The sequence below is a fragment of the Mustela nivalis genome (assembly GCF_964662115.1).
Source record: "Mustela nivalis genome assembly, chromosome: 9".
NCBI classification, from domain to species: Eukaryota; Metazoa; Chordata; class Mammalia; order Carnivora; family Mustelidae; genus Mustela; species Mustela nivalis.
The window spans coordinates 64,213,532-64,226,990 of NC_139028.1; the positions used below are offsets into that span (position 1 = coordinate 64,213,532).

At 57.5% G+C, this 13,459-nt stretch overlaps 1 protein-coding gene across 4 annotated transcripts in view; it reads left to right on the plus strand.

Annotated features, from left to right (window-relative positions):
- The window catches only part of PDE2A (phosphodiesterase 2A), a 92,383-nt gene that overhangs the window by 30,354 nt on the left and 48,570 nt on the right, over nt 1-13,459 (plus strand). For 2 of the 4 annotated variants that reach the window (XM_082749724.1, XM_082749725.1), the window contains one exon: nt 8,114-8,175. The exons of the other annotated variants lie outside the window; for them this stretch is intronic. In XM_082749724.1, coding sequence (XP_082605850.1) covers nt 8,114-8,175 — 62 coding nt within the window. The remainder of the gene's footprint in view (nt 1-8,113; nt 8,176-13,459) is intronic. 4 annotated transcript variants of the gene reach the window in all.

Here is a 13,459-nt window from a genome sequence, read left to right on the forward strand (position 1 = left end):
CATGCCAACCTGTCCTTTTCTCTTCTCTGTGTGGCCCTCAGGGAGTGTCCCTGGGCTGGGAGTCAACCAGGAAGGCCTTAATCTATCTCCTCTTGTTGACCTCACATCTGTCTTCACAGAGACCCTTATCTGAAAAAGGAAGTCTGGTTACACTTTGGGGACTCTCTAGTTTGATAGGGGAGATGCCAGTCAGTAGGAGGACCTAGGTCAAATCCTCCAGAGAAAGCGATGGAGAAGACTTAGCAAGCGGCCTGCTGACAGGTATTTGGGAAGAAGAAAGGCCAGGCCTCCTGACAGTTGGAAGGCCCAGACTACCAGAGTCATCAGCGGGGGGGATTGGGGCACCACCTCAGTATTACCTTCCAAAAGGTTTCCTGCTGTGAGTGGGCTTAAGCTGGGCCTGGAAGGGGGTGTTGAGTAAGCAGAGAAGTGTGGCCTGGGGCTGAGGAAGATTCTGAGTCAACCGGAAAAAAAGGATCTTGACGGCAGTTGATCCTCCCCAAGCAGTCCTATCTGGCTTTGGAGGGTCATCCCTGGGCCTCCAGCCTTCTTAGGCTTTCACATCACCTCTTCCCACCCACCTTGTGTTCAGCCAAAATGACTGTCATTGTCACCATCATCTGTTAGGTGGCTCTTTCCAGATCTCAGGCTCCTTTCACAGGGGTCTCATTTAACAGATGAATTTGTTCGCTTGGCTACAGCATTTACTGTGCACCTGCTACGCACCAGGCAGGCCCAGTTTGACACAGCAGGGCCCAAATAGGTTTCCTGGGGCTCCCACCTCCCATGCTGGAGAAAGCCCATCTTGCCAGCCCAGCCACACTGTCAGCCCCCTAGGCCCTGGGCACACAACCCTCCAGTCCGTTTCCCCAGCCTGACGTTAGCACATGGTTCTGGGAGGCTCCAGGCATGCACCCCATGGTATTAGGCTCTGGCTCCCAATCAGAACACAAGCTCTTCGGAGACTGGGCCGGGTCTGCCCATCCCGCACGTCCTGAGCTGGGCTCGACAGAGTCCAGATGGCCACATCGATCATCAGATGGTCATCACCCCCTGTCGGGCTGGCAGCCCATCTGCCATCTAGAGAAACCGAGGCCCAGAGCAGGGAGGGGACTCAAGACAGCTCTCTTCTTTAGACCCTCCTTTCACCAGTGTTACCAGAGACCAGAGGGGTTGGGGGACGTGCCCAGGTTTCACGGTAAGGTGACAGGACACAGCAATTCTGTATTTCCCAGAACACAGCTCCACTGGTCACTGGGCTGGGCTCCAGCCCCGCACCATGCTGCTCCCTGGCTGGCCTCCGTGCTGCCTGTGGCGTGTAAACGATTATTAATGACCCCCCTGGCCAGGAGACAGGAAACGTTTCCCAGCCACAGCTGGGGACATGCTCCCGGCCAGCCTCCGCCCTCCACACCCACCCTGCCCCTGGGGTCAACACGCATGTTATCTCCACGCTGCCCCAGCTTTCCCTGCTCCTCCTGACCAGCCCCCGGGCAGCTTTTTCTTTTCTGGGTCCATGGACAAGAAGAGACAGAGCTTTCTATTCCATGTCTCTGGTTTACCACTTTCTCCAACTTGATTAAGCTCTACCTTTTTCCCTGCCCCAGACCAGCCAGAAGCAGTCCTTCTCCTGGAGGGCTTTTCTGAATGCACTGCTAGGCCCGCCAGTGACCCTGTCCTAGGCAATGACCATCAATTCTACCTCCTGCAGACTTTATTCCCATTCTGCTGGTCCTGTGTCTGGGCTGGGGACTTCCTGTGACCTGTCCTCAATTGTTATCTTAAGACTGACACTTAGAGGATTCTCCCAGATGCCTCCTCCAGGAAGTCCCCAGCCCAACCTGGGGACGCTGACTTACTCTGAGCATCCCAGCCTGCCTATCCAGGCCACACACTGTGTACTACCAGGCCTTCATAGGTGGACATTCAATGAGTACCTACTACATGCCCCACAGAGGCAGGAGGTAAAGATGAGCACAAGGGTGGGCTTTAAGGCTTTGTCACACACAGGCCCACGTCTGAGCCACAGTGCATCTGTCCTATGGCCCCTCGGTGGACCTAGGTACCAGGGCTGACAGTGGGCAGATAATGGGGTGGAGGCGGGGGCCCAAAGACCGATGTGGTAGGCAGTGTGGGGACGGCAATGCTGGAGAGACTGGGGGGCCATGATGGGACAGAGCAGTGATTCAGCCCAGAGTGGGAGGGAGGGCAAGCTGGGGAGCTTCCAGGAGGAAACACATCTAATCTGAGAGCTAAGGGATGAGCTAGGAGAAAGTTCTGGACAGAGAGAAAGAGTGAATGGCAAATGTAACAGCTTGCTGGTGACAGAGGGAGAGAAGTATGGTTCTACAGTTCTGTGGATCCTGGACTGCCCGGGCTCTGAGGCCCAGGGTAGGGAGTGTGTGTGTGTGTGTGTGTGTGTGTGTGTGTGTGTAGCTGGGGACGAGACTGGTAGGTCAGCAGGGACAAATTGTGCAGAACTTATAAGTGAAGAGATCTGGACTTTTTTCCAGAAGAAACTGGGCACTAGTGGGGAGAGTTGAAAGCAGGGGAGGGACTACTCAGATCTGCTTGTTAGGAAAGCCTCTGTGTCACAGGGTGGAGAGCACACCGAAGTGGTGAGGCTGGCACAGTATGGTCCAAAGAAGAGCAATGAGGGACGCCTGGGTGGCTCAGTTGGTTGGACGACTGCCTTCGGCTCAGGTCATGATCCTGGAGTCCCGGGATCGAGTCCCGCATCGGACTCCCAGCTCCATGGGGAGTCTGCTTCTCTCTCTGACCTTCTCCTCGTTCATGCTCTCTCTCTCAAGTAAATAAATAAAATCTTTAAAAAAACAAACAAACAAAAAAAAACAACAACAAAGAAGAGCAATGAGGCCAGGGCAGGAAGAGGCAGAGGATCGAGGGGAGGAGACAGACCCTCAAGGGTGGAAGAGGGAGCCACTCGGCTGTGGAGGTACAGAGAGAAAGAGAGGAAACGCTGCCCTGGGTGTCTAGGACAGATCTCGAGAGAAGACAGGGCATGAGAGCAGATGCTTGGGCCTGTGTCAGGGCCCTCTAAGGTCTGAAAGGTCTCAGGAAGGGTGTCCCAGGTCCGGAGCTTTGAGGCTAAGAGACGAGGAGAACTGGACCCTGCTCCGGGCTCCTGTGCCCTCTCCTGCAGCGTGGAGACTCAGGAACTGCCCTGAGCACAGAGTGTTCGGAATTCAAAAATTAAAACAATCTGTGAGACGTAATATTTAATAAAATTCAAATCCAAAATGTGTGAGTACATTCCAAAACGAGTTAAAATGTAAATTTATGAAAATGCTAAACCTAACTGATGATTCTAGTATCAATTGTAAGCCTCAGTCGCTTCCCTCCACTTTGGACACAACTCCCCGGAAGCCGCTGCCTCAGGTGTGAATGACCCCCACAGCGGATCCAGGACCTTCCAGACTTGAGTTCAGGGTCCCACCTGCAGGGAGCCCGCCTTCTTTCTGGTGGCTTCAGGTGACAGGCATTTCGCTTTTCCTGTCCGCACCCCCACCAGGAAGTTAGCCCTCAAAATCTCCCATCTGTGGTTGTGTTTATTGAGGGGCCCTGGAGGAGGGAAGGGTGCCAGGAGATGGGGTATCGGCTACAGTGCCCAGTGGGGTGGGGTGGGGGCACAGGGAGACTTGGGGAGAGCTGGGAGGGGGCACGAGGGGAAGGGAGTAAAAATGAAAGAGCAGCACCACTCCAGCGTGAACACGGGGTCCTATTGTAAATGTGACGCCGTTTCGGGAACCCCCGGATGTTATGGTCCTAATTTGCAGTCTTGGGGTGGGCATTGCTTGACTCACACTCTGCTCGTCTTGCACCATTTTCTGGGCTGCATTTTCTCACCTGGGAAAGGAGGAAGTAGGGGCCTTTTCCACCACGGCATGCATGAGCTCTGGCTCTGGGTATGCATGACTCTAAGAACCCGGCATTGGCACTTTGTGGGTTTCTAGCCTTCCCCGACGCTTAGCTCCCAGCCGGAGCTGTGTGGAAGCGTGGTTGTGTGATTCCGACATTCTGGGACTGAAGTTGCTGAGACTCCAGGAGCCGGATAGGCGGGCATTCTGTGAATCCAGGATTCTAGGATTTGATGATTTGATGATTCAATGATTCTAAATGGGGCTGCTGGGAAGAGCTGCAGCCACCTGCCTCGTTAATGTTGATGTTAGGTTATTAAAAACATAACGAGAAGCAAGGGAGAGAGCTCGGGATGATGGTGGCCCCGCCCCTGGGGAGTGGGGGAGGGGAGGAGGGGCCCAGCCCGGTGTTGGGGGAAGGAGACCTTCTCCCGCCTGGGGCATGGGTGACGGGTGACAGGACCAGGGGGATTCTCCCACCACAACAGAAGCCACATCTGTGCACGTGTGAGAGCCGCAGCTCCCTAGGCTTGCAAGAGAAGGAGTGATTTCCTTTATCCCCCTGCCTCCGTTCTTCAGCTATTTCAGACCATGGCAGGGAGAGGAGTGCCCTTTCCTCCCAGCCCCTAAAGTCTCTGGGCAGAAGTGTCCACAGACGGCAGAGGAAAGAGGCCTGCTCACCGCCTACCCCCCCTGCCTGGCCAGCCCCGGCCTGAGGGGGAAAACAGGACATGAACACTTCCTGGACACGGACGTGGAAATGCACGAACCCCTGTTTGTGAGGGCCCCGAGCACAAAGGGCCTCCGACTAGGGCAGAGGCCAGGGCAGCCAGAGGAGGCGGGTGGGTGCTGGCCAGTGACCCACTGGCAACTCTGGAGGGAGGACCCTTCTTCTGCCCTGGAGGTGGCTGTGGGAGGGGCTTGAGGAAGGGAGGTCCCAAGCCAGGGGGCCTGGAGAATGGATGACCAGTGGGTGCTCCCCTGGGACCCAGGCCCAGGGCCCACCCTGGCAGGAAGCCAGGCCATTTGCCCACCGGCTTGCTTGGGTTACGCACGTGCCTCGGCACTTACACCAGGGTTGGTGAGGGTGGGGAGCCCTGGAGTCAGGAGAGAAGGATCTTTGGCCTTGGGAGAGCTCATTCCAGCTGGGTTCCTCAGAAGCCCGGGACCAGCTGCCTGAGTCTCAGCCTGGTGATCAGATCAGGTGAGGGAGGTCAGGAGCTTGCCCAGCTCACACAGCACAGCAGGGTCTGAAACCCAGCTTCCGGACTCCCCATGCTGGGTGCTCCCCCTTGTCTGCAGCTTCCACCTTTCCCCTGGAACATCTAGGGAACAGGAGCTGAGGCAGGACACCTGTTAGGGGGCAGAGCCCTTATCTGTCACTCCTCCATCTTTCTCCTCCCACAGGCCAGAAGGCAAGTAAGGTGATGACAGTGGCTCCCTGCTATCCCCAAGTGTCCATTGTCCACCACCTCCTGTCTTGGCCTGAGGATAGGGTCCCCAGCTGCCCGACCCACAAGGAGCCTCCTGGTTCTCCTGTCCCTTCACTCAGCCTCTCTCTCATGCCGCAAGTCTCCCCCTCTGGCTGGCTATATGTGTCAATCTCTTTCCAAAGATTGTTAGGCTTGGATGAGCCCCAGGAGATCATCAGGTCCCATGCTTTCATTCTCCAGATGAGGAAAGTAGCTCAGAGAGGGGAAGGTCCTGCCACACAGGCACAGCAGACTGTGGCTAGGCCCATATCACAGAAGCACACTGGCCTCTGTGTCAGGCGGCTACAATGAGTCCTGAGGGTTATGATCAGCTGGCAGCTTCTCTCTTCAGCCCTGAGCTGTCCTCCCTCTTCTTGGCCCAGATTACTCTCTTGTCTGCCACTGTGCCAGCTGCCTAGCTGACCCCTACCTTGGGCAGACCCTGCCCTTGGGACACAGACCAGGTGGAAACCTGTGTCTCATAGTTAGGAGGCTGTCCTGGAACCTGGTGTTCTCTTCTCGAGAAGCACCACATGCCTCCGCTCAGAAGCCCTCCGGGACTTCTCTGCAGACTGTCTCCCTCTCACTAGCCTCTTTGTGACAACTGGGTTCTGTAATTCTAGGTTTCTCTCCTGTGACAGTCAAGTCATGGGTGAGTCTCCTCCTAGTCCTAAAGCCCTTCCTTCAGTGTCCCTTTCTTCTGTCTCCAGGAGGGGCTCGGCTTCCTGTGGCTGGGGTGGGGAGAGCCCTGAGGTCCCCAGAGGACAGTGGGACAATGGGGAGGCGGTGACAGATGAGACATTATGTCTTCCCCAAAGCAGGCTCCACCCTCCCCTAACCTCCTAGCTGGTGTCTGGGGCACAGCCCTGGCTTGTGGGACCACAAGGGTCCTGGTCTGACCCCATGGCCTTGACCTCTCAGTGTAGAGGTCAGAGGATCAGAGTCCTGACTGCACTCAGCAGTTCTCTAAGTGGAGGCTGTGGAGCCCAGGTCCCCAGCAGCCCAGCAGCCTTGTGATGAGTGCTGCAGAACCCCAGGGCAGGTGAGCCGGACTGGCCCGCCTCTGGGGTGGGCAGGAGGGTGGCAAACACTGAGGCAGGGGTGGGATTACAGAGGAACTGTGAATGCCTACCTTCCCATGCTGGAAGCTGGTGATGGGGAGCCAAAAGCACAGGCAGGGGCTTTTCCAGAGAGTGGTAGGGAGGCCAGAGATGTTCGGAGAATCACAGCTAGCACTGCCTCCTGTCAGGGGAGGAGGGGCTGGCCCGGGGCAGCACAGTGGGTGGACCACTGGAGACCTGGGTGGAAAGGAAGGCTGAGGCCTGTGGACAAAGGGACGGGCTTGGGGTTAGGTATTTAGCTCGGCTCTCGTCATTTCCTCTGCCGGACATGGCTGGGTGAGCAAGGTCATCGCACAGAGGGAAGGAACAGGCCGGGACCAAGGCATACCAGGCCCTACAGTAGACTCAGGCACGTGGGTGACCTGGTCACACCCTGGGCTGCCATCAGCCCCCCATCAAAGCCCAGCCATGCGGCCACAGTCACCCTGGGGGATGGCTACATCTAGACCACAGCCCCACACACAGACCCAAGCTTCCTAGGTGGTACTCAGGCTGGGCTATAGACCCTGGCTGAGTAGGGAGAGCCCCCAGGACACGGGGACACCCAGACACCCTGCCACAGCCACACCACAAGCCTCCGCACACCAGGTGCAGCGACTGTCACCCCTATGGTGACCCAAGGAGAGCCATAAATTCCAGCAGTCATGGGCAGGTGTCCAGGGCCTGGGTGAGAAGAGGGGGCTACGAGGCAGGGAATGCAGAACCTCCCCCCACCCCCATGCCAGACTCTGCCCTCCCCCCAGTTCGCTGAGTGCCCAAGGCTGTTTATTTCCTCGCAGGGATGGGTGTCTCATCCCTCTCCCCCTCCCCGTCCCCACCACACGCTTCCAAAGCTGCCAAATCAAATCAGCCCCTGCACCCGCGCCAGGCTGGCATGGCGGCCAGCAGCTGACTGGAACGAAGCCAGGCTCAGAATATCCCTCCGCCTGTGCCTGTCCGATGGCTGGGTGTACTTATGGGGTGGGGGTGGGGAGGGGCAGCCAGCCCCTGGGCAGTGCCTTGGAGAGGCTGGGCTTACTCGATGCCACCTGGGCCGTAGGTGGAGAGTAAGCGAGCGGCTCCTTGGGGTGGCAGCCAGCCTTTGAGGAACTGTGGCCCCCGGATTGTGGGTGAGGGCAGCGGGAGCCCAGAAGACTGGGTGCTAGGAAGGGGCTGGGCGCTCACACATGTCATCATGACCACTGCCCTAGCAGGGAGCCCAACCCAGTGAGAGTGTGAACTAGACATTGCAAACCCCATTTTACCGATGGGGAACCGAGGCTTACAGAGGGGTGGTGAAGTTCCCTGGAGAGAAGTGGACATGGAGGGGGCCTCAGAAGGAGTAACAATGTGGTTGTTTCCCCTCCTGAGGAGGCCCCCGCTGAAAGAAGGAGCTCAGCTCTGTTCTCAGAGTAAAAGGCAGAGAATACACCAGTCAGAGGTACCCACCTGAAGTAGGGAGTGATATGGGGGTGGGGGGAGAAAGCAGGGCAAAATCAGGCAAGGCTCCCTGAGAAGAGGAGGCCCCCCGCAGGCAACAGGAACCCCTGGGTCTGCTGAGGGCTTGGTGGTGGCAGCGGGCAGGGGGAGGGCCCTCGGGCAGGCTGGGGAGAAAGGGAGAAGGCCTGGCAGGCCTCAGCTCCTGGCCTTCTTGTCTCTACAGCCAGCCGGGACCTCCTTGCCCAGGAGCCAGTGCCCCCAGGGAGTATTGCCAGCGGACTGGAGGTGAGAGCTCAGGAGAGGGAGAACTGGGTGGGCTTGGAGGGGTGGGGGCACAGGCTGGGGGTCAGCCTGAGCTTTGTCCCCACCCCTAGGAGGACTGGGAGGCTGGAGCTGAATCCCAGCCCCGCCCCCTCCAGCCTAGGGTTGCCCTGCACCAAGATTACCTTCCCTGCCCTATTCCTGCCTGGGGCTCTCTCCCACTGAGGAGAGATGAAGAGAATTATTCCAAACCCCTTTCTAGGCCTCCCCACCCTCACCCAACAATTCATTGATTCTCTGCCCTAAGTGTTTTCTGAATTCCTCTCCTCCTCTCCATCCCTGCCCCATGTCCCAATCCCCCTGGATGGCTCACCTGCTGGCTGCTTTCAGTCACCCCACTCTCCCCATGCAGCTGCCAGAAAGCTCTTCCTAACACGCAAACCTGAACTTGTCCCGTTTCTACTCAAAAATCCATGCTTCCCATCCTCCTGCTCCCTCTGCAGCCCCAGCAGGCCACAGTCCCCCCCCCCCCCCATCCATCCTGCCTCTCCAGAACCACTCCTGCCGCTCTCTTCTCCCTCAGCTTCCCATATCTTTCTGGGCTCAGCTCTAGCCTCCGCTCCTCCGGGAAGCCCTCCCTGTCCCTCTTGCTCCCTCCTCCGAGCTCTCCTGCCCTGGCAGTCAGATGGAACATTCTGATGTCTGTGTCATTAGTACCCTGGTTTCTCTGTTAGGCTTCGCTACAGGTCTCCTCTCTGAACTGTGAGCTCCTCAGCCTGGGGACTGTGCCTTTTGCATTCCTGAGTCTCCCACTGCCCTCCAAAGGGTGCCTGGTGAGGGCTCAGGGAGTGCACATCCTTTGAGATGAGGGATGCCTTCTGCAGCCCTGACCATGACTTTGGGGTGCCTCATAGGCATCTGCAGTGCTCAGAGAGGCCTTGAGCAGCCACAACAGGGTGGGCTGGGGACTGGGAAGACTGACACAGAGGAGGGTTGTGTGTCAAACTGGACCAACCACCAGGACCAGCCTGAGCCTACTCTTGGGCCCTGGCCTGGCTGAGAGAAAAGAGGAGGCTCCTCTGGGCCAGAAGCTTTAGACACGCTTCCTTGTTCAACCCTCACAACCTCCCTGGGAAGCAGGGACTGCTATTATTCTCCTTTTATGGCCAGGGAAGCGGAGACACAGTGGGGTCACACAGTGAGCACACAGGGCAGATCAGAGTGTGGAGCCCACACGTGTCTCGTGCCCAGCCCTCGCTCTCTTGCTGCCCTCCAATGAGATGGGAAAGAAGGCGTCCACACGGGGCCTGGTGCATGAGGAGTTCAGCCGGGACACGGGGCCAAGTTCTGAGAATGTCCCTGCAGCTGGGAGCTGGGTGCGGGGCGGGGGTGGGGGTTGGAGCGGGTGGCGCTAGAAAGTCATTATTAATTTATTTATGGTCATGGCATTCCCCACGGGGCAGAGGCTCCCCCCGCCTCCCCCCTGCGGCCGGGACAGATGGTGTTCCTGGGAGCCTGCAGCATCTCAGCAGCCACGGCCACCTGCCAGGAAAGCCTGTATTTGTCATCTTCCCAGGAAGCCATGAGGGGAGAGGGCTCCGGAGAAGTGGAGACCCTCCTTGGTGCTGGGAACTAGGCCCCAAGGGAAGGAGCCAGGCTTGAGCTCCTTGTATATACCTCTGGGCCCTGCCCCTTTGTCCAGGTCCCTGCCAGCTCAGGTTCCGCCCACCAAGTCCCATCAAGAGGCCTTCGGGGAATCATGCCCATTTGATCCCTTTGCTTCTGTTCTCTCTCCACATTTCCTTTGTCTGGACCTCCTGCTTCCTCCCTCAGAGGGGGGAAGGTTTTAGGCTGTGAGGATAAGCTCTGCTGGGAGAAAGTGCTGAGTGCTCCCCAATACAGAAAGGGCAGGACTAGAGAGAGCAGGGGCTGGGGTCAGGTGGGCATGAGTTCAAGTCCTAGTTTTACCACTTTCTCGGTGTCCGACCTTGGGCCAGTTCCTTAACCAGCCTGAGCCTCAGTTTCTTCACCTGTCAAAGGGGAGAAGAAGATCCAGCATTAGTGGACCTAATCACTGCTATTGGCCGTAATCACAGCAGAGCCGTTGGGATAAGTTACAAAGTATGTGCGAGGCGCCTGGCCCAGGGAGGGAGTTGGTCCCCCTCCCTGCTTCCCGCAAGGGTGAGCTCCTTGGAGCCAGGCCTGGGCTGACGGGGGTGCAGCATGGGGCTGGGCAAGGGCTCGCGGAGCTTCTGTAGGCATGGCGCGTCCTCCTGGTGCTGGCAGCGTGACAGCTGGGGGAGCAGGGCTGCCAGCGCCCATCCCTGGGGCAGGCATCTGTTCAGCACCCCTCCTGGGATGGCTCCCTGGCCCCTGTGCCCACTGGCCAACTAGGAGGAGGGCTCTTCAGGCTCAGCCTGGAACCCTACTTCAGGGCCAAGCCCGTTGCTCTCTGGGGGGTCAGGGGGAGGCAGTTTGAGTAGTGAACTGAGCACTCTGGGTCCATGCCCTCTCTGCTGGCTTTCGGAGGCACTAGCTAGGGCAGGGGCTGAGGGAGAGGCGACACAGACGATGGCACAAGTATCCACACTTAACACACTAATGTCCTGCCCAGCACTGGCTCCTCGCTTGCTGCCCACAGGATAAGGAGAGACCACAGGCCTTGGCATTGCCAGCCCTGCCTGTTGGGCCCCCTCACGTCTGCCCATTGCTCCCAGATATGGCAGTGCTTACTCCCCAGGGTACCTATTATTCCTGGCCTCCCTGCCTTTGCTTGCATCAACGCCTTTCTCTGGAACACCCTTCCCTTCTTTCTCTACCTACTCCCTTCTTAAGCCTCAGATTAGATGTCACCTCCTCTGTGGAGTCCTCTCAGATTGCTTCCTCCATTCAGGTCAAATCAGTCTCTGCTCTTTTCTGGGCACTCACAGCCCCCAAGCTTCCCTGAACTTACAGTTGGGTGACTTGTTGCCCGTGTGGTTATATATCCTTTGTCACATAGTTATAAACATATGGGGGATAGGAACCAAGGCTGAGTCTCCTTTGTCTCTCCTGGGCCCCATGAGAGCTGGCACAGGCTTGGTTCATAGTAGGTGCTCAATGAAGTTTCTTGTTTAAATGAGAAGGGCTGTGTGAAGGTTGGAGGAGTTCCAAGAAAGGGGCACTTGCTGGATTGGGGGCAGTCTTAGAGACTTCCTGGAGGAGGTGACCTTGGAAATTGAAGGATGGGGAGGGTCAAGGCCAAAAACTGAGACCAGAAATCAGCTGGGTAGTCAGAGAGGTTCATGTGGTCAGCTTCTGTAAGTACCCCATGAGGACAACTAGGCCCAGCCCAGGACTGGGAACAAGCAGAGAGAGGAGCTGGAACAAAGACAGCCCCAGAGGAGGCTGCAGGAAGCTGCCTTGGTGCTGAGAAGCCCCTGGATCTCTGATCCTGGGTCCACTTGATCCCACAGTCTGGGGTGAGGCCGAGGCCACCCATGGTGAATAAATGGGTCCAGCGTGGTGGCATAGTGATGGGGAGGATAAGGACAGGCAGGTGTTGGGGTGGTCCTATAAGGCAAGATTGCCATGGGGGCTAAGAAGGTCTTTGCAAGTGATAAGAGCAGGGTGTACAAGGGCATGTGGACAGGATACCCTAAGTCTCCGTGAGAGAAGGCCCAGCATGTCTGTGGAGCCCAGGAAATGGACACGGGAGCGTGGGGATGAGGCTGGGAGGGCTGCTTTCCAGGACGCAACACTTCCTGGCCTGTGTTTAAGATTCTTTTTTTTTTTAAGATTTTATTTACTTTATTTGACAGAGATCACAAGTAGGCAGAAAGGCAGGCAGAGAGAGAGAGAGAGAGAGAGAGGAGGAAGCAGGCTCCCTGCTGAGCAGAGAGCCCGATGCAGGGCTTGATCCCACGACCCCGGAATCATGACCTGAGCCGAAGGCAGAGGCTTTAACCCACTGAGCCACCCAGGCACCCCTGCGTTTAAGATTCTTGAGTGAGTGCTCATAACTGGCAGAGGTGCCAGCCCCCTCCTGGATTCTGCACATCAGGATTAAGTGGCCTCAGTGATGTCCCATGGCCCCAGAGGAGCTGCTGCCGGCAAGCTGGCCACAACATCTGGCATCTCTCGGGGTCTGGTGTCCCTGCCATCCAGCTGTGCCCAATTGTTGGACTGCGGGGGCTTGGGCTGTGCAGGGACTTGGGGCCAGGAAGGTGGTCTCAGCTGCCTCCCAGTCTATCTCTTTGTCTGTCGGTCTGTTCATCTGTCCTCACCCCTGACCAAACGAGGACCAGACGGAGATGGGTGAACATAGGTCCTACAATCAGAGAAGCCTAGTCTAAAGGAGGAGGTGTCAAGTACCAGGGACTCACACCCAGAAAAGACCCAAGCTCAGACTGGGCCTGGCATTGGGCAGACCAAAACCAGGGGGAGGTCCAGCCCCTGTGACTGTGAGGGCTTAGAATGGAAGAGAGAGGCAAAGACTGGCTCAGAGGTGCCTAGCGGATCCGAGGCAGTTTTGGGGTTGACGCTTTGAGCCCCAGGACAAGGTTCCTCAGGGGGGCCCCACACCCACCCCCTGCCCGACCCCCCTCCCCCCAACCCCCCTGCCCGGCCTGGTTCTTGGCTGTAAACACTGAGAGAACAAGTTCCGTTTCCTGGGAAATATTTATCTCAGGCCGTGTGGGGAGCGTGTGCTGGCCTCCCTGTGTCCTTCCTGCAGGCTGGCCTGGGGCAGGAGGTGAGGGGGCTTGGCAGCCGCCCATGGGGGGCAGTCTATGTGGCCTGAAGTCGGGGCCAGGAAGGGAGTGCCCCAGGCTCCTCTTGGAGCCAAAATCTGAAGGCTGGAGTGGGGGGAGGGGGAAGGGTGGGAGAGAAACCTGTTTTCTCCAAATCCTACAACACAACCTACCTGTCTCCCATGTTCTTGTCTTTATCTCCAGGCGTGCTGCTGCTTCCCAGTTTCTAACTGCAAACATTTGCTCCTGTCTGGGGCTCCCACCCGGGTTGCCTTTTCTTCTTTGCCCTCGTATTTGCTAGCTCTCAGCTGGCTTCCTCTGGGAAAGCTTCCCTAATTCTCTAACCCCTTGACCCCTTGTCCTCCCCTTCTACCTTCTGTCCTTCTCCTCGGCCTCCCAGCAGCTTCAGACTGAGCCCCATAGACCAGTTAAGGTCTTCTCCCAAAATGTTGGGAGGTGGTCAGCCTCTTCAGACTGCCCAAGTGTCCCCTTCCTGGGCACCCTGGGAGTGAAACAGGGCCCAGAGGCCACCTTTTAGTAGAACCACTACAAGCCTAGGCCCATGGGGAATCCAGGTT